Genomic DNA, 21,400 nt, shown 5'->3' on the forward strand with positions numbered 1-21,400 from the left:
TCAGCTTGGAAACATCCATTATAAAGCCTCAAGCTCCTCTCATTCAAAGTAAAGAAAAGGCTCCCTAACCAGCAATCGGGTTTTACTTTCTGTGAATCTTCCACTACTGGTCCATGGCACTGCACAATCAGTCAATGCATTCCACTCAAGGATCCAGTTTAACCTTCCTAGCAGTCAAGAAAAATTGTCCTAGCCAGGACCCAAATTACCTGATGCCTCTTAAAGATAGGAAAGGTTTGCTTACTGGTCAAGAAATTATCAGCCAGTGACAGAGACAAAAAACATTTTCTTTAATGTGTCAGTACTAGCTTGCTTACAAGCAGAAGTCACAGAAAAGGTATGGATGGCTTCACTGGATACGAGATGAATTTGGGAGATCAATCCTTCCCACAATCTTAGCTTAGCAATTGCCTGGATGGAAATCTACCAGCAGTAGAAAGCCATCTAAAAGGACAGGTTTCTGTTGAGTAGCTGTTGGTGTCTGCACACATTCTGGAAGAACTCCTTATTAGCATCACCAAGGCTGAGTATTTGCCTGTCACTGATGATGCTGTTCAGGACATCTTGCCCCACCAGTGAGGACAGAGTTCATGCTTCCCAGTAGTAATACTCCCACCTTACCTCTCTTCACTGCACGAGGGCTGCCTGGCATGCTAGCTTTCCTGTTCTCAGATCCAGCAGTAGAAGTCCTAAAGCTGGCATGGGAGCCACAGTCATCATCAGAGCCTGAAGACTCATCTAAGAAAGGCACGTTGCTGATCTGTGTGGCTTTCTGGAAAACAGACCTGTATGGTCAGCATGTGAGGGAAGAGTTTCCCCAGGACAGTCCCTGCTTAGTAAGGAGACAGAGCAATCAATGCAGGCCCTTCATTTTCACACTGCCTTGCCCACTACTGTGCCCAGGGCTACTCACTTCCTCCCTTTCTAGTCCAAGACCTTCCAAGCTGGACTCTCTAGTCTGATCTGTTTGGGTCTCCTCTGGTTACAACCTCCTACTGTTCCACAAGCCCTGTGCTTCTCCATAAGCTCTGAAAAGCCCTCTTCCATTTCATTCTCTAGGCTACACCCACTATCACCCTTAGGTTTCTACAGCCTCATAGTGCACACTGCAGCTTCCTGGACCAAAACTTGCTTCAATGTTCTGTATTTCTAAATACATTTATTATCTGCTACTCCTGCATTCTTTTGGCGTCCAGTACTTCCTGGCATTCTCAAATTTTCTTTCCTTCACTGCACAGCTTCATCCCCTCCTCTCTCAAATTACTAGCAGCCCTGGACCATGCTTTTCATAACAGGAAAAGTGAGGTAACTCCTTACCCCCTTCAGCGTAGTGTAGACTGGCACTGTGACATTTCTGTAGATGAGACAGGTAAATGGCCCAGAAGTTGAACACGAGAAATTGGAAACTGGGAAAATTCAGAGAGAGCAAGAGAGCAAATAATACAAACTGGTGAAAAGGAGAAGGTTTTAATGGAGAGGTACACATATACGTGTAAGAACTTAGGTAGCTTCTTGGAACATCAAATAATGGAGGACTACCATCCTGGACAGTTTGGCCTCAGAAAGGCCAGGGGATATGTTATTAATTACATATAACTCCCAGAGACAGCTGCAACGCTCCCTCCATTTAGCCTGTAAGACATCTTACCCACCCTGTGCTCCCCATGGTACAACAGCCATCTGGTGCACCATGTCCAAACAGGTAAAAGCCATAACAGAGGAAGGTAATGGTGAATCACAAGACTAAAAGCAGGCCATAGACATGCAGAGGCAGAAGAGTGTCAGTGAAAGTGATGAAGGAGATAATGGAGTCCCCAAAGATGTCACTAAATGTAGGGGCTCAAACAGCCCAGCACCAACTACCCCTGAAATCAGAGGTATCCTCCCTTCCTTCCTTTATCGTGGCTATCTGCAAAATCAAATTTACTTTGGAAACAACCAAGGAAATGAAGAAATGTGAACAGCCAGAAGCTCAGGTCCCACACTGTCACTGTAAACTCCCTCCAAGCATGAATCTTATCTAGAACTTACAGCAGCTGGAAGTATCATTCACCATAGCCACTTCAGACAACCTCATACCAGACTTGGCCACAGCATAGATTCGACTCTCCTGGAACAATAATACCATGAACAGCAATGGTCAAACAAAACCACGATTCCTGCAAAAAGAAATGCTCATGTCACAGAATCACATCACAATCACAGCTTTGGGCAGGAAGGAGGGGCCCTCTAAGAAAGATTGCTCTGTTCCACCAGATGTTACACGAACAACCATTAGCGGAAATGTCCATCTGAGTGTGATTCCCTGAATCACAGCAGATTTGGTTTATAAATGCTACAAAGATAATATCCACAGACTGGAACACCTGCTTGCAGTTACCAATAAATTACTATATCACAGCTTGGAAAAAGCTGGGTTTTCCACTTTATTAACAATGCATTCAAATGAATCAAGTACAGGCCTAAAACAGGACAATTTATTGAGGCACCACCTGCAAAGGATTCCCATTCTCTGATAAGGGAATGAAAGAAATGCCTGGAATGATCTCAGTAAGCCTATGTCTCAGTTATAACAACATATGGAGCTTTCAGTTCAAAGGATCTCCAAGTGCTTCACAAATTGATAAAAATTTCAAGGGGGGAACCCAAACCTGTAACTAAATGCAATGTTATGACTAAGACATCAACCAGTCTAAAATGGATAAAAATCAAAGCTAGGAATCCTCTTGCTGCTCCTTAAAGCATACAACCAATCACTATCAGATAATACACATAATACATATACATGAAAGTGCCTAAGACTGGACAGTCAAGCACACCAAAAAAAGAAATGACAGAATTAATATTTTCTGTACATATATGCATTGTGATTTAGTCTCTAATGAAATATGTGCATTTTTTTTTCCCCAACACTTCCTATTCAGGGCATATAATGGACATCCCTCACTGATTAAGCTGCTGTTTAATATTCTATTCATGCTTTAATGCTTGATATGCTCAAATTTGCCCTACTTGGATACACTTACTTGACTCTGGTCTGAAAACAAAATAATGAATTTTTCATGTGGTGTTCCCAACTATAATACTGCAATGCTTCATAAACATTAATAAAAAAATTTACAAAAATTTTACAAAAACCCTGGGAGGGACACTGATGTGTGCTATCACTGTTTTCCAGAAGAGGAACTCAGACATAGGTTCTTTGAAGTATCCAATGTCTCTGGAGTACCCATTTCAAGATGTCTAAGACCTGACTTCTTGAGAATTTAGCATCATGTAACATCGTTTGTAATGAAAACAATTGAATACAGTTGCATAAGAGAAATGCTCAGCACTTCACCAATCAAATTTACTTGCTAAAGTCAAGTTAGACATTCAGAAGGTACATGTGGAGCTGATGATCACCTGTGAAAAATTTAGCTTAAGGGACTAGAAGAATCTTACATGGGAACTCTAGATCAGAGAAAGGAATTGTAGCCAATCTCTGAGACATACTTCCCTTCTTCCAAGTGAGTACACTGCTCATTATACTTTTCTGACTTCTGCAGCAAATAAAGCAGACACCTTAAAAACTGCAGTTTCTTTTCCTACACTACCCAGCTTCATCCGCAGCACAGTTCCATATTATGGACTGAAAAGACATTTCTTTGGAAAAACAGCTGTGATTATACTAGGGTTTAAACTGGTATCATAAAGGACACAGCCAAAGATCACAAATAACGTGCAGTTTTCATAGAAAGAAAATTATAAAACATGAGCATTAACAGATGAGCGCTTGACTTTGCACCTTCAATAAACCACTTGTCTGCCTATGCCTTTAAAAAAGCAAACTGAAAATAATGAAATGATCTCTTTTGATACTACATTGATTTTCACCAAGTTTAAGTTAGATTGCAACATTAACAAACAATCTAACCATCTGAACTATGAAGTAACTGAAAGTAATAATAACAAACTTCTCTCTCATGTGAAGTAAGCAATTGGACACGTATATTCACTTTACCGATGGTTTTCACAAAATTTTCCTGGGAGCAGAAGTATACCATGAGATAGGAATGCTGAGATCTAATCCATGTATCTATTCTAGTATTCACAGCTTTTTCTGACGCTGAAACTATTTGGTCTGGTCCATTCACTTGCATTTCTGACTCACTGTTCTATCTTAATCACATGAAAACAGAACTAAGGATTAACTTTTGATGACCCGTAAGGATAAACCACAATGCAGCACCTCCTGACTTTCATTTTTATTCCTATGTTTCTTGAGCACTATTTACTTCCATGAGGTTTTTTTCTTATAAAGAGAAAAGAAGAAAAAAATGCTGAGTGGAACCAGCATGCCCCATGATCTGGAACTGTCGGACTAGGTGCTTCAGAAATGTGACCGATGTCCACAGGAAACAATTGCTTGAGACCAAGAGCTGTTGTAGCCTAACTACTGGGCACTAGTCAGAGATAAGCAGCACTCCTCAGACTGTTGTCCTTGCATTTCTTACCCACGATGGGAATCTGTGCAGTGGTGGTGTGGGAGGTTTACCTCCTGGGTCGAGTACACCAGCTTCAGAACTCACAGCTTCTCTTTGCCCTGCAGATAAGTGGTTGCGTTCCTCACATGCTCCAGCTTCTTCCCTCACCGGGCCACGTTCTGTCTCCATCGTCTCCAGTACCCCATCATCATCAATGTCTGTCTCCTTCACTTGCCCGTGGCAGATTGGAGAGTCTGTTATGGGCTGGAAGGTGCTAGCCTCTAAGGTCACTACACGATCGAAAGAATTAGCCCCTGGCTGTGGTTGGCTGTAATGTCTCTTGGCTAGTTGGATACTGTCTCTTGGCATATTGGGAGTTCGTATTTTTGGAAAGGTCATACTACTGCCAAGGCCGCATTCCCTCCCTGGACAGAAGGAATGTGCTGTAACAGCTGATGTTGACACAACCAGGGGTGGCTCAGCAGTCTGGGGATGGCCCTCAAGCATGCTCATTAGTTCTGCTGAGGAAGAGGAGTCCAGCCGGTGGGAGTGGAACCTGGCACTCAGATCATCAGAGAAGCGAGTGCCGTCCAAAGCCACTTGTTGCAAGGTGCTCACAGTGCTATGGTTTCCTTCCAAAGACGACTGGAAAGTCAAAGCCTCAAGGATTCTTGTGGCCTCAGCTGGAGGGTCCAGTGATGTGGCATCAGAGCACCCTAACCTGTGCTCAGAACTTACGGCTGGGAATACATCTTTCTCTGTGGAGAGATTCCAGCTTGATGGGTCAGACATGAGCTTCAGCGTGCTCTGGGAAAGCAGAGATTTATCCTCTCCATCCTCAGAAAAGGTGTCATTGGCAAGGACTATGTTTGCTGCAGAGAGGACACATTTGGTAGGTCCTGTTTGGCACAGCTGTCTGAAACCAGGTGCAAGGAGCACAGATTTCTGGTCTATCTTCTCAGCAAAAGAGGCCTGTGGTGCTCTGGCCTTCAGAGAATTACAGCTCCAAAGAGATTCAAAGGGAGGAATGGTGGTCATATCTACAATGGAGAACATATGGTTAGAGCATTCAAATGCTTTACTATCTAAAATGTTACCTGCTAGTATAAGTTGTTCATGTCAGTTGTATTTCAATAGCACCCTGGCCTGGTTAGGACTATATAGAATGGAAAGGAGATGGCTGGGCACAGCTGTAACAGAAGCGCTATATATTTATAATTGCGAATAGTACAGAAAAAATAAATAGGAAATGAATAATTGCTGTTTCTTACAGAAGTGGAATTAAGGGGTGCCTAATGAAATTATCAGGCAGTGTTTGGAATTTGCAGAAGGAATGGTTTGGGGTTTTTTTTCAGACAAAAAAGGAAATAGAATGATGCAGTGTCCAAAAGATAGACCAGAAAAAGTAATTTATCAGTGGTACAAATAACAGTTTAGACAGAAGTTCTGGCCTAGGAAATTCCCAAAACACTGAAAGCAGAAGCTGGAAGGATACACAGAGAGAAGGACAGCTCTACTTGCAATATTTTCTACACTCTTTCCTGAAACATCCACAGCCAACCAGCAGACAGGATACTGGTCTAGGCAAGCTTTCAGCCTAACTCACAAGATAGCACTTTTTACTCCTACCTATCCGCAATTATGTCTCTTCTCTTAAAACAGCCATGAGAAGGAAGTGCACCTATCCACACAATACTTTGACAAAAACCATCTAAGTGCCCAGAACACCACGTAGCATGACTTCTGACTTCAATGGGCCTACAGTGATCTAAACTATCAAATAAGGTGGTATAGTTCCTCCCATTCCTAGGGGCTAGATGAGGCTTCCAGCATATGTATGGAGACCTTCTTAACCATCACACTAATTAGTGAGGTTACTCTCTTTTCAAGAATTTCCCTAGAGCTTTTTGCTATCCTTTTGTGCTACATGACCAAGCAGTGCTTTTTGTCAGCAAGTTTTATAAGTTACTTACTTGTTTTTGCTGTTAAAACTTCCTTTATTTTTTCTCTGCCCCTTCAGCTGCTATACTAGAAGATGACATAAAAGAGAGATCCTAGATTGCCTCCATTGTCCTTTGTCTATTTAGTACCTACACTTTATAATTATTCTACTTTCTTCCTTTCCATAATTACTAGATTTAAAGACTATCTCAGTTCTACAGGTTCTGCTGAATAGCAGCTTTAGGGTATGAGAAAGCGTGGAGAAAACTTGGAGCAGCAGAGGACATTACTTCACTTTATGATTTTGATTGACCTTGGCATTTATATCTTCCCTGACTGAAAAGAACCAAGTCATAAGATGCTTTGGAAATTGCACAAATATGGGTGAGTGTGACTGCACACCTATTGCTGAAAATGCTGCTTGAACATCAAACTCTACAGGCATTGCTTAACTATTAATGCGATTTACAAGGAAGTAGAAACAAACTGAAGACACAAAGTAACAGAGGGAAGGACAAACAGCAGAATAAATCACTGTTGATTGTGGAGAGGATGAAACCCACTCTTGGAAACACAGCTGAGAAAAAGACAACCATGAGAGCCTGACCTTGGCACTTGAGTCACAAGGAACTGAATGCTAACAAAGTTATTCCTAACACATAATGCTAGCACACACAAATCCTGGCACACATTTTGCTCTGCTCCTGAGGTAAATCATTAGTGTAGACTGAAAAGAGGCCATTCATTTCAAATATTATTGATATTTTTGCAGCTTCCTAGATGTGACCGGAGATGAAGCAGAGGAGGCTGTTATTATTAGCATGGCAAGCAAGAAGAGATTTGTCTCTCTGCAGAGGCCTTTGAATTCAGGCTGGCACAGTGAGACTAGTGGAGGATAAGAGGAGAGGGCATAGCTGTTTACTGCCCAGAGAGTTGGGATCCAGGGAACACTTAATACCAGATTATTAACGCAGCTTACCAGCCATTCTCTTTTTGTAAACAGCCAGAGCGGATGAGAAAAACCCAGTCATAAAGCATTTAGCCAGAAACGTGGTGGGATTTAGAAGGAATTTTGCCCTATTCCCTTGCTGCAGAGTGATAGGAATACCAGAAAGACTTCTGAAGGAAAGAAATGCCCCCTACCTGCATGCCCAGTGAAGTTCTGGAAACTAGGTCATCCTACTGTGACCAAACCAAGCTCATTAAAAAAAACAGGATGAAAATGGCTAAGAGTGAATTTCCTCTTCAAAATGTGTTGCGATGAAAGGTGCTGATTTCAAGCCCTGGAGACCAAAGTTCTCCATCTATCCATCAAACAAGAACCACAAAAGCACAAGCACCGTAAGCAGCTTTCTCCAACCCAACCTGATAGCACAGAGGAACCCAGCTTCTAAAGGCAGACCAGACAGCTGCTGCCTTGGCCCACCCATTCAGTCCTCAGTTACTCAGCTCACATGCCAGCAGAGGTTCTGTGGGGATGAGAATAATTCACACATGGAAGTAAAGTGAAATACCTCAGGGAATTCTACCCTGCACCACTGAAGTGAATGGAGAGTTTTGCTATGTATTCCAATGAGTGCTTCTAATTCAGGAGCTCAGTGGCTTATTTTAATGGCAAAAGCAGATTCTGAAAAAAGGGGTCTGTGTTCAATCACAGGTGGGAAACCAATTAAGAGTTTTTAAGGCAGGTAAGCAATGTTATTCCCATCTTAAAAATGGGCCATTCAGGAACAGAGCAATTTTACTGCTTGCTCACTGTCACAAGTGCTAATTTCTGACAAAGTTAAGAAAACAACCCAGGAATGCTGACTTCCACTCTTGTGGTGGTTACTAGGCTACAGTGCCAGGTGAACACATTTACCTTGCAATGTATCCTGAAGGGCTTCAATTTGCTCCGTCAGCCTCTGATTACAGTTTTTCAGGTGGTAATTTTCTAGCTCAAGCTATGAAACAACAATAATAAAAACTGAAAAATAATGCAAAACTGTGTGTGTTCCACGATACAGAACATGTCTTCTTCTTTATTACATTCAAGTGTCTTAACACGAAAAGGAAAAAAGGATGGATGAGTATACCAGTCATCTTGAAATCCTTCTACTCAGCAGCTCCACTGGACAACCCACTTAAACGCTTTGCTGTGCTTTCTCAAATAGCCTCTGTATATACTATTTGAACTTCTCAAACAGGTCTTTTAATTTCCTTCCCTGCTATTGTTTATCATTTACTCCTGTTCCAGAAAGAACTGTCACATAAGAGACAATCAAAAAACTATCACCCAGGAGCATTTTTCCCTCTTACCCTGTATGTGGTAAAAGGAGATCCCCTGGATCCACATAACCAAAGGAATGAAAAAAAAAACAAACAAACCAAAAAACCAAACCAAACCATTAAGGGTGCATTTACATTTGCAATTAGTGCACAAGTGATGCTTTGCAAATTTGCCTTACACCTTTGCTTGAAGTGTCTCAAGATACATTCTTAAACACAGCAGTGGTGCATCCAAAGAGGCTTGCCTCTTGATAGAATCAAAGTTGAAATTGCACCCAGGGTGCTGTCTAGAGCAACCCATTTGCAACACAGATGCAAAGTCCTTCAGTTGTGAGCGGTTCACTTGTGCATGGTATGTACCTAGAATCAGCATCTGGCACGAACTTCATTACCAGTGAAGATACAGTGTGAACCGTATGGTCCTGGATTCACAGCAGGTCACAGGAACTCAACCCCTGTGCTTCCTCCTTTGTACTGCACCAGTCAGCAATGTAGATGCACCTTAAGTTATCTCATATAGGAAAATGAAAGAGAAGCACAGCAGCTCTGTGAATTATCTAGGCAATCTAATGGGATTACAAAGTCACATCATAACAAAATTAGTGCCCACAAAGACTGCTTCTTCCAACTCCAACAATTTCCCTTTCTGGCATAAACTGGGAAATCTATGGCTTTAACTTGGGATAAAAGGGAAAGACCAGAGTGCCCCACTCCCAGCTGGAAACCATTACTGCACCTTTAAAACTGTGTGCTGACCCATTGCTATCTCTCAGTTTTTCTAGAGGGTATTGAATTAGGCCCAGATAGAGGCATAAGTCCACAGGATGGATAGGAGGGAGAGGTTAGACGTGAGAAAATGCTGGGCAGCAGGAAAACAACATTAGTCAGAGATGGCAAATTGAGGAAGAGCAAAGGATGTGTTTGTGTCACAGCTGCTTTGTCAGAAAAAGAGACAGAAACTGCACCCAGAGAAAAAAGGGAGAGGCAGAGGAAAGCTAGGTGAAAGCCACTTGTGACCAGTACATCTTCAGAAACTGCTTTCAGGCATTAGTGACTTCGCAGTCATTTATAGTTTGCCCAAAGCAGTAAATAGCCCTCAATAAGAGGGACGACCCTAGCTTTGCAACTGCACGTGTGTAGGGCCAAAAAAGCAGAAAACCTCTGTGGCAGACTGACTGTCCTCAGACTATTGGTCTACATAGGAGCCCACTGGCAGTGCAGCCGCTCTACCTACTCATAGGCCTTGAAACCTGGCAGCAAGCAAAAGACTCACCTCTCTCAGCTTAAGTGTTACCCACTCTTTGATCTTGGCAGCTTTTTCTTGAACAATTTTGGCTTCCTCAGTCCTCAACTGTTTCTGTGCCAAAAAAAGATTAGATGCATTAGGAGAGTACAACTAACTGTTCTCAGTAAGTTACTGCACCACGAGTGACTTAAACATTGAAGCTCCCATTCCAGACGTAAGATTTAACACTGCTATTTGGATATTATTATTTAGCTAGCCTCTGAAAAATCAAGCTTTAAGTTGTCTTACGTGGTCCCTGGAGTCAAACTCAGAGGGATGTTTCAAGAGTTTGTTGTGGAATAGCAAAATCTAGCTCAGGTAATGATTGCCCACCTACCACAGTTTCTTTTGAGTATAGTCTGCAACTTTCACTGTCTTAGATGGTTTTGCAATGTTGCTGTTTGCTGTTAAGCACCTGTAGTGTTCCCCCAGCCTACACACACACGCATTGTTGGCTGAAGTTAATAAGAATTAAGCAGTGCCTGTAAGTGATTTACAAAACATTGTAATAACTCCAAGCAAAAGGGATTCAATTGCTGCAAGCACAGGTGTAGAGTATAGACTTTAAAGGTGCATGAGATGGAATCTAATAACAACATATTTAAACACACAATATTCTCATTGAGAAAGTAAATTAAAGAAAGCGGGGGGGGAGGGGGGAGACAGCAGACTCAGGATGAAAAAAGCTCCAGAACTTGACCTTGAAACACTAAGACTTGCTAGGAGGTTTTGAGATGGTCTAAGTGGTTGTATGTTTACATATCCATTAAAACAGGGTCTAGTCCACACAAAGGTCTTATGTTATTGTTGATTTGTACAATGAACATTTTTCCCCAAGTATCTGCTTGGGTAATATTGCTACATCATCATTTTTGCAGCTGTGTTTTCTCAGCTGCTTTTTTTTACTTTTCTGGAAATTTCCTTTGAAAGATGCTGGATTGATACTACAATCACCTGAAGCCTTCTGTTCATCACCTGTGTGGCTTCATGAGAAGCAATGTCACTGAAAGGTCTCCTATGTACATAATGATTTAAACAATTACAAGGAGAAATCAGTTCCAGGAGTGAGGGAGGGGGAAATATACTCTATATAGCACATTCAGCCCTGGTTTCTCTAATTAAATGGACAAAGGTAATACCTTCTGGTAGCAATTGGTGGTTTCCCTGCTAGATTTTTTTCTTCCCAGATGTGAACAAATACCAGTAATTATGATAATAAAAGTGTCAGTACTTACCCCCCTCCCCCATCAGTTTTTCACACTGAAGAGTGTAAGTTCACTTAATGAATACCATATAAATACATAGTAGACTGTAGGAAATTCCCCACATCTTCACACTGCTTTTAATCACCATGTGCTATTCATCACCACAACTGCATATTTACAAGCTCTTATTCAAATATGTTTGCCGACTTTAAAATAGACCTTGGCAACATTATGGGCAGCAGTAACATTCGTAGTTGAGCATAATGAAATAAAAGTAAACAAATCCGATGCTTCAAGAGGAATATTTACTTCATTTTTCTCCTTGAATATGGCTCTGTGTGTTCCTAATCATCAGGTACCAGCCTTTGCTGGGGTTAGAATATTAGATGTGCCTACTGGTCTGAAATGATCTGGCGCATATAGTAGATCTACCATAGTCCTCTGAATATCCATCACATGGGTAATGCCTTTGAATGCCTAATGACCTGGACTTGTCTCAGATCAGGGATCAAGAGGTAAAAGACTCAGAATATTGCTACGTTACACAGTGAAGTGCAATGCCAAGATTTTATTTAGGGTCCTAAAGTAGAATAGTGACATGACGTCAGCATTGTCACAGAGCTTAGTAAGCCCTGCCTCTAAGCAGAACCAATTCACTCAAAGCACAATAACTGCATCTATGGGTGCTGTGCCTAAGACCCAGAAGCAGTTAGAGATTCTTTGTGTCCCATGCTATTGTGTGTTCCAGACATGATCTCAGTGTTCTCTTATTAACGCTCTGAACTCCACAGCTCTCCCCATCCCAGTGAAAAAAATTAGGATGCCTTACAGGGACCCTTAGTGACCTTCCAGCACTGCCACCATCCCATCCCATTCTGAAACTAAACTGGTGACCCTAATAAAGAGTGTTTCCTGTCTGAAATTGTCAAGCTTCAGCTTTCATTTCTAGAATCTCACTTTGCCTCTTGTTGCTAGAATAAAAAGATTTCTACTAATAGAACATTTTTCCCACTTGTGTTTGTTGACTTTAATCAAATCACACCGCACTTTTTTGGGTAAACCAGAATTTCTTCCATCTTTGATTGCAAGAGGGCCTTCCAGACCTTGATCACTATTGTAGCTCCTTCCGAATACCTTCTTTCTCCTCCAAAATGCAGAAAATTCATCTACATTCTGCCTGAGCAAGCTGGCCTGGGAAAGTGACCTGAAACCCAGAATACTACAAAAGACCTGATGCCTGATGTCCACACTACACATGGTCTGAATAAGTTCAGACAGCTTACCAATCTATTTTGCCCTTGAAATATGTGACAGTTAGATGTAAAATGTAACTCAAATGGGAAAGTATTTTTTTTGTGTAAAATTCTAGGGAGCGATTTCCATTTAAAAGTAATTTACTTAGCAACATAGAAGAATACCTCATTACTCACATTATAAAGACCACAGAGCAAGGCCTTTACTAGAGCTGAAATACAAGCCCCGCTGCAGATTTATCTCCTTCCTTCTACCAACTGAGAATGGAAGAGACTAAGAACTATCCATACCGGGAAACAGCTGATCTTTTATAATGAGGACATCTGACAAGAGATGAACTATGCTAAAGGATTGCTGAAGACTGGGATAAGTCCCTTCCCAAGAAGCAGTGTATGCAGAGTCAGAGATGGGCTATATAATGATTTTGCAGAGCAATCTATATGCTAGGAAGCCAGAAAAATATTGTGACCAGACTCTAGCATTACAGCTTAGGGTCTCAACACTGACTCAACACTAACATTGGTCAATGTCCTTAAAGGACTTCCCTATCTCCTATAATGAAGAGGCAAGGGCTACTGAGGCTGAATGGATGTTTTTGCCTGAAAAGAAAAAAGGAAGGAGAGGATCTTGCACTGAACAGGGCATCATTTTACAGCTGATCTGAAAGCAACTGAGAGGCTAATATGTAATGGAGACATAATCTGTACCTTTGAAATATACATTACAGAGTCCCTCCAACTCAAGAAAGCTACAGGTCCTCCCTGTAGAAAATATCTGTACCTGTTTTGCTAGCTGTGTCTCCAATTTGTTGATCAGAGCTTCCTTCCCTTGCACTGTGCCCATCAGCTCCTGGTATTTCCTGTGCAGAGTGCTGTCTGATTCACTGGTCTTCACGTTGGCTAGTTTTATCTTCTCTTCCATAACTCTGACCTGTAATGACAATCAGAGGAGGATAAAAAAAGCCAAAACAATGCAAATGAAGGAGCTGCTTGTTTAGTGGTCAGACCCTAACTGAGAGTATTTGCAGGTTTCATATTTTTGAAGTTGGGAAAGGAAGAAAAAAAACCCCAAACCCTTCAGGTCACAGTTTATATACACATTTGTGGAAAGAACATTGTCCATTCATTTGTAATGCTGAAGCAGTAACAGATACAAACTGAACCATGAACAGATAAACACACTGTGGATTGTGAAATATTTGCACACTATTAGTCAAAGAGACCATACAGGCACCATAGTCTACATAGACATATCGGCAAGGTACACCACATTTTCCTCCCTTGCAATACTGTGGCCAGCTTTTTACCTTATTCACTACCAAGGTATATACCGCAAAACCCTGGCCATATGCTTCAGATCAAGATTTCTATAGGGAAATGTACTACAGAGTTCCTTCTTCCTCTATCCCCAGCTTAGACAATGTTTGGCAACTTCTGGCTTTCAGACAAGTGTGTTTTCTCCAGACCTGCTAAGCAGTTACTGTGTTAGATATTTCAGAAGCTTTGTCTATCTTGGAGCTCCTGCCAGTGCCAACACTTGTTCATCTCAGCAGGAGAAGCACCAGTGTAATGCTCCTTCGCTACAGACAAAGTTTCAATGCACTAAAATCTAGCTGCTGCAGAAACCTTTCAGGTTTTTAGCAAATTTTTAAAACCTCTTTGCTTTCTTCAAAACCTATGTCTCTCGATATGCCAGTCTCTTTTATCATTATCTCATCCTATTGCAATGGATTATAAGACTTCATTTCTAAAGGTAAATAGAATTCTGTCAACTTAACTCAAACCTGCTAATTGCAACATTCAATGATGGGAAAATATCTGGTTCCAACACAACCCAGAGAGACTAAATCTGCAAAGAAACCAACTCCAGATACCATTAATTTGGCATGAGTTTGGAACCAGGAAGGCAGAATGCAGGCAATGATCTGAGCACTTCACAGAGTCTGTGCAAGACAGTTACTCACGCTCTGTCGAACAGCCTACACTTCATACTTGCAGAAGCTGTGTTTTGTCCTCCTGTCTGCCTGCATTAGGCAGAGAAGCAAACTGCCTCTTCCTCATACTGAATCAGAAAGGTAGGCGCCCAACATCCGAGCCAGAAAACTAAGCCTGCTGAGTCGGATGTGTTTTCATTAGAGTTTAGGGTGATTATAGTAAAAAGAAATGGCCCCCCCTTTCTGTCTGATGCCCAAATGCTGACTCTGTACTAGAGGCTCAGAGAGGGGACCGCAAACATGTGATTTCCTTAATTGAGGTTGGCAGCTACAGGGAGCCCATTGAATTAACAAATCCACCCCCCCAGACTCCTGGAGAGAAAGATAACAAGGGATTTTGTACTTGATGTGGAGCCCTCTCATTTGTCAGCTGCTTCTCATTCATGGTGAATATACTTGCTAGTGGAAGGGAATGGCCCTACTCCTATGCTGTCACTTCTTCAGGCTGTCAGGTAGCAATGAAGTATTTCTCTAGGAACACTTATCTCTGGATGTGGATAAGGCTGCTGGAAAGGCAAACTTTGAGGGTTGCTAGTCTTTAGGGCCTGCCAACACATGGCTGCAGAACTGGTGGTGGCAGGTGAATAAAGGCAACCGTCATTTCTGCTGGTGGCAGGTGAGGGAAGGCAACCCTCATTTCTTCTACACCTTCTCAGCCAAATTCTCCCTTTCTTGCCCATTCTCTGACCTGGATTTGACTTGCTCTCCATCTGCTCCCTTGCTGTCATTGCATCTTACCATATCATGGACAATACTTCTGCCGTTGAGGTGTCTGCTAGTATGAAACCCCCTTCATTGGCCTGTGGCAATAACTCTATTTCCTGCTGGTGCTGTCACAGTGACAATGCTACCTTTGCTGGTCTTGGTCAGGTGTGGACTCACTGATATCATTCTCAAGAACAACTCTTGGCTGGCAGTTGCTGATCTAGCATAGATGCCAACAGCATGGTGACTAGACATAGCATCTTTCCTATATTTAAGCTGGTCAGAAAAAAATCTTGATGTCAGTATCAAACTGACATGGAATAGTACATTCTGCAGACAGAATACCTTACCAGGTACTTCAAGTTCTTGATTCCTAGGCAGTATGTTTCCCAGTGCTTATAACACTACCTATTCAGTCCTTCACTACTGAATCTTTGACAGCTATTCTTGGCCATCTTGCACAGCTTTTAGTTCTGGACTTTAATCTCTGACTCAATGCTACATCGTGCAGCTCTTTCTTGTCCAGCTAGAGCGAGTTGGTTCACTTCAAACTTTCCCTTCAGCAGTGGTCTGCAGTGATGCAGGAGCTCAGACCATCTGGCCCTTCCTGGCTCTTTTGTTTTTATAATACTCCTTACAGCACAGATTGTACAACAGTCTGCTTCTTAAAGGTCCATTATTCTTCATAGCCTGTTCAGAAGCTGAAGTCTCTCTCTCCCCTTCTCCATTATTCAAGAAGCATAGAAGGACTAGCTTAGACAATATGCCTAATTTTTAGATGGTTACAGTAATCTGCAATGAATCTAGCTCTTACTGTTTTTCTCCATGGGCTCCCAAGCCAGGCAGTAATTATTAAAAAGAAAGTCCAAAACAACTGATAGGTTTTGCAGACACACCCTTACTTCTTTCACAGAACCTCCTCTACTTATAGACAAGTCCTTACCAGTACTCTTAAGTATTTGTTTTCTGAGGATCTGCCAGGCAGTTCTATCTCTGCACTTTAATCCTGAGGTACAACATCCCCTTCCTTTTCCATAACCAAGCATGCCTATCATGGATGATGGGGTAAAGCCTGTGAAGCTGAGAGGCAGATATAAGGTGCTGGTTTTCACTTAGGGTTGAAGCTAATTAGGTGCCTGTTCACAGCTCAGGCTCAAAGACTGGGAATTAGACCAGAAAATCCTTCACCACTGTAAACCAATGGTTCCCTAGCAGAGAACAGCACTGCAGAGTGCTGTCTGTATGCTAGACTGGAGGGAATTTAGAGTAAGTTACTGCTGGGCTTGTACCAGAGGAACCATAAGAGAATCTCTTACCTGTTTCTCTGCATCCTCAGCTCTTTGCTCTGCTTCTATCACTCTCTGTTCCAATTCCTGCATCTTCAGAGCCAGAAGAGAAGGAGGGGAGAGGGGGAAAGAAAGAAAAGAAATTAACATCACCTGGAAATTCACCCGTTTTACTCAGGAATCTTCCATTTCTTGTGCAGGTCTACAGATCTTTGGCATCTTTTGGGTTAACTGGACAGCTTTGACCAGGAAAAAAAGCCTTTGACCTTTTCCAGTCTTCTGCCCTACTTTGAATTTACTAGAACTGTTTTCTCATTAGTGAGCTTCATCATTCATTACACGGGTCAAGGGAATAGTCCCAAAGTCCTGACCCTGTCTCTACAATTTACACACCATGGGCTGTCCCTGCAAGAAGCCTGTCTACAGTGTGCCATTCTTTCCTGGTTTTATTTCAGCTAGGATTCATGCACAATGGTAAATAAAAATGAATACATCTTGTAAATCTCACAGCAGGTTCTCTATGATGCCACACTACAACCAATGAATACTTTGCTTTGACTTCAAAAGCATCACAGGCTCATAACTGACAAGATTAACAATGATCTTAATTTTCCTATGCTTCTTTTCTTTTTAAAGAGCTTCGCAAACGGACAGTTCTGTGATTCTTTATCTGAGCACTGCTGCTACTGAAGTCAAAGGACACTGAACAGAATTTTATTCTAAATGTATATAGATCACTTCATTCTCAGTGAAGTGCAGATGTACCTGGGGTTCCTCTAACAGCTTACCACTAGAGCCCAGTCTTTTCCCCCCCCCCCCCCCCCCCCTCAAATAGCAACTAAGGATCTCATTCAGTGCTTGCAAGGTCATCTTCCTCCACCTGCCCTGCTTCGACAGGTCTCAGATTTAAGCCCAGTAATATGAAGTCAGTGACACTAAGTTTCATCCACTAAACTGCAAAATTTGAGGAATGCTTCACAGAGTTTCCAGTATTTACTTGTGTTTGACTAATGAAGGAATGACATACGAGCAGCTTCAGAAGATTAAAAGAATCATGCTTCAAGCAGAAAACAAACTATAAGGGGAACTGGGCTCCTTTTCTCTCCAATGCATTTTATGATTCTTGATAAAGCACGGGAGTGAAGTATTCAGGTTCGTCACTATGAGGACCAAACTAATACTTCTGAAAATGGGACTTATTCCTCCTGGGTCGATCACCCTGAATGGAGACAACAGCATTCCTGTGTTTCCATTTCCCTTCCTTCAGATGGCAACAAGACAACTCTCCTTTTCATACATACACATTGATCATAAGAGCAGGCTGACACCTATTGACAAACAGATCAGAAAGGTATGTATACGTAGACACCTCAACGGTCATATAACTAAAAAAGCCATGCCATAACAAATTCAAACCATGAAGATCAGAAAGTGCCACATTTAGTATGATACCTCTCAAGTTTGCTTTTTCAGTGGAGCAATCAAAGACATCACAGTCTATGGAGCTTAATATCCAAATCAAGGACACTTCTTTGGCAGAGGAACAGAGACACGCCACAGAAGATTGCACAGACAGCCAAAGCTGCTCTGACCGAAGACCCAGTCTTTGAGAGTCTTGGTAGAGTCTGAGCTCAAGGCAATCTAACGCCAACAGCAGTGGTCTGGGTTACGACATGAGTCTGTGTCCATTAGGAACAGTGATCTACCCATGCATTTATCTGTTAGTCTCTGGATAGTCATCACAGTAGCAGCAAAATATACTGGGGAAAGACAGATGCTAACTGGAGACATAATACACCTTGTGAAACAAAGACTGTTTATGACAGTAGCTTCAGAGTGAATGGCCTCTGCTAGTTTTCTGATGAATTGACAGGGTCTACATTCACAGCACAGACTTTAGATGAATCTCTGGGCCTTTTCCCAAAGGCTATTCTCTTAGACTAATAATTCAATCCTCCACAAGGTGGGTGATCTCCACGAAAGACTCGGGTTATTTTAAGACAGCACTGTTCTGACTGAAAAACTCCTTGTTATTCCAGCCTCATGACAGTTTGACTTTGCATTGCTAGCAGTCCTGGATCCTGATCAGGACAGAGAATGTATGTTGGGACCACTCCCGATCAGTAAGGAGTTATGAAACTTCTTGTGCAAGCAGGGTGACCTGGCTAAGTTCCAGTCAAATCAATTACTTTTGTCACCATAATTCCCTCCATAGCCTTAAATGAACTTGTACTCTTCTTAACTTCCTGTACTACATTGTTGGGTTGTCCTACTATGAACTGTTAAATAACTGCTGTGTTTCTCATGTACACAAAATGATTACTCCACCCACTCCCAATGTCAGCTGTCTCACTGGAGCCCATTCAGATTTAATACATCCATGCTTGTAAGGCTCTTTCAAATCCCTCAATGAAATAATAATAATGCTTAGTATTTACATGGGTCCTTTCATTCAAAATGCTTTATAATTTGACAAATGCTACTAAGCAACTTGACCCAGGTCACATAAAAAACCTTAGTGACCAAGCCAAATTCAAGTAACTCTTCTCCCAAACATTAGCACAGACAACTTGTATGGAGACAAGCAGGCCCAGTTGTATAGCCATGCCTGCATGAGACAAAAGAGGCTTTTTCCAAGTGTTCATTGTTTATTAAAGTAAGACAGAAGCAGGTTAAAAGGAACCCAGACGGCCCTTCTAAAAGCTGCCAAAGATCTTCCTATCAACCATTCACACAGGCTTTCCCTCTCCTGATGGCTCAGAACATGCTAAACAAAACTGAGTGAAAAAAGTTCCTGGACGTCTCAGCCTCATGTTCCTACTGCTGTTCTCTTCCAGAGCTCACTCCTAACCAGGTCATCTTGCTGCCAAGGCAACAGCCTGTTATGTCGCTCACCACCAGAGGACTATTCCTTTCTTTGTGTGCGTACAAGAAAGTCAGAAAGTGCCTGTTTCCAAAGAGACCAGATCCCTGCTGACATCCACAACAAGGCAGGACCCACGGGTCCAGCGCTCTGTGGGGGTCCAGCGCTCTGTGGGGGTCCAGCAGGATGGCAGAGTTTTTTCTTGGAGGCCAGGGGCTGGGGTCCCTCTGCCACACCAACCAGCAGCCAGGCTCTGCGCAGCTTGGGCGGCACCGCTTGATAGCTGAGACCAGGCTACCAATGTGGAAGTTCACTCCATGTGAACTAGGGCACTGGCAGTTAAACCATTGAGTTTTAAATTCCTCATGTTCTGAACAGCGATCTAGATTATTCAATCTAAGCGGATTTTAAAAATCTGAAGTATTTAAACTGTTAGCGCACACTGTGCTACCAATGCCAGGCATGAGTGGTTGGGGTATTTTTGTGAGTTAAAACAGTAGAGTCTGCTTTAAAATCATAAAATTGGTTATAAAGACTAATTTTAAATGTGGGGGAATTAGGCTTCCAAGCCTTTCAATCAGTAGCTTCCAGACCCCTGAGACAACCTAGCTGGTGAGCAAGTATCACACCGCTGTTAACATTGTTCTTCATTTTCACTGGCAAATAATTTTATTTTTTTTAGATTTTCCTGTTGCTGCAAACCATATCAGAGGATCTCAGGGGCAATGCTCACCACATGTTGGCAACATAGCTTCAAACTGTGCCCACTTCACATTTTTCAAGATCTCCACCACTCCTCCAAAAAACATTTTTGAAAATGCAATACTCGTTCAAATAAGTCTGAATCTCTTAATTCTCACAGATAGAACTGTAAGGAAAAAAAAAAATTGAAAACCACAGTTGCAATAAAATCTATGATAAAAATCCCTGGAGCTGGCATCAATATGCATAAAGCAGGTGCCTCCTTTGGTTCTGCATCACTGCCCATCTGAGGGGGAGAAGGATGCAGCGTGGACAGGAGCCCCAGTTGCTGTGGCTGCTGGGGAGCCCTGTGGTGACTGAGAAGGAGGGAAGGAGGGTCTCTGAGCAAGCCATTGCAGTGCTGCCAGGAACCTGAGGCACGGGACACTTCGCAATAGCAGTGTTCAGCATGAGTATTGTACGCTGAGCACCAGCTCTGGTGACTCCAGTCCAGCTGCATCAGGAGAGCCTGCTGGAGCTGCCCCACGGTCCCCAAGGCTCTCCCCTTCCCACATGACATTCAGAGTAGGGAACTGCAAATCTGCTAGCTCTTTGACCCTTCAAGTAAGCCTAGGACGCACTGTATGAGTAGTTACAGAGTAACCTGATCACTGAACCAAGCTGCTCCTTAATCTTAACAAAGGGAACATCGCTTTGACTGAAAGGCTGGATTAATGGCAGTGAGGCCCCTTCCTTGAGGAGCCCCCTGAAGCAGATGAAAATTTCATTCTCTGCCATGGCCCACAAACCTGCCTGAAGAGATAGTCAAAAGATCTCTGGCAAGCCTGTTCTCCAAAAAGAAAGTTTGATAGGTGGGTTTCTTTGTTTTGCGCGGGGGTAGCCAGAAGTTTCTCAAAGCAGAAATTAAAAAAACATGAGGCCACAGATTCCATAATGCAGCAAACAGAGTATTGCATGAGTACTGTCTTTACCAGACCTGTGCCACATGATATTTTTAATGCGCCTCTATCTAAATTGACTTTACAACCACTTCCAATGTTTTCCAAGGTAAATAATCACTAAGGTCCATCTTAGAAGCTACCTTGAAAAGATGAAGAGGGTGCTTAGAATTGCATAATTTCTTAAAATATGAAGGGTGGAATGAATCTCTCATGCAATATATAGCATTAGTGGAAACACAAGTACAGTGAAAGCAAGGATGAATATTGCTCCACTCTGAAATGGATGTCATTTGGATGTTTTTTACATCCAAAACCAACAAAAAAAAAGAACATGCACATAGAAGTTACATAAAACAAAATGGCGCAAAAGTGAGTTTAGAACATATCTGTCATCGGGTACAGCTTAAAAGCATTTGGAGTAAACTGCAGTCAGCTGTAAAGATTTCAACTTCATTAGCAAACTGTGACTGAAAGAAACTGTTCTCACTTTC

At 42.2% G+C, this 21,400-nt stretch overlaps 1 protein-coding gene across 2 annotated transcripts in view; it reads right to left on the reverse strand.

The window, feature by feature from the left end:
• Positions 1-21,400, reverse strand: part of PLEKHH1 (pleckstrin homology, MyTH4 and FERM domain containing H1) — a 53,128-nt gene that overhangs the window by 25,745 nt on the left and 5,983 nt on the right. For both annotated transcript variants that reach the window (XM_069784178.1, XM_069784179.1), the window contains exons 3-10: positions 16,434-16,496; positions 13,200-13,349; positions 9,949-10,032; positions 8,269-8,350; positions 4,497-5,506; positions 2,032-2,110; positions 1,318-1,406; positions 622-772 (exon numbers count right to left, since the gene is read on the reverse strand). In XM_069784178.1, the coding sequence (XP_069640279.1) occupies positions 622-772; positions 1,318-1,406; positions 2,032-2,110; positions 4,497-5,506; positions 8,269-8,350; positions 9,949-10,032; positions 13,200-13,349; positions 16,434-16,496 (1,708 nt within the window). The remainder of the gene's footprint in view (positions 1-621; positions 773-1,317; positions 1,407-2,031; positions 2,111-4,496; positions 5,507-8,268; positions 8,351-9,948; positions 10,033-13,199; positions 13,350-16,433; positions 16,497-21,400) is intronic.

Source organism: Haliaeetus albicilla, chromosome 5 (genome assembly GCF_947461875.1).
Source record: "Haliaeetus albicilla chromosome 5, bHalAlb1.1, whole genome shotgun sequence".
NCBI classification, from domain to species: Eukaryota; Metazoa; Chordata; class Aves; order Accipitriformes; family Accipitridae; genus Haliaeetus; species Haliaeetus albicilla.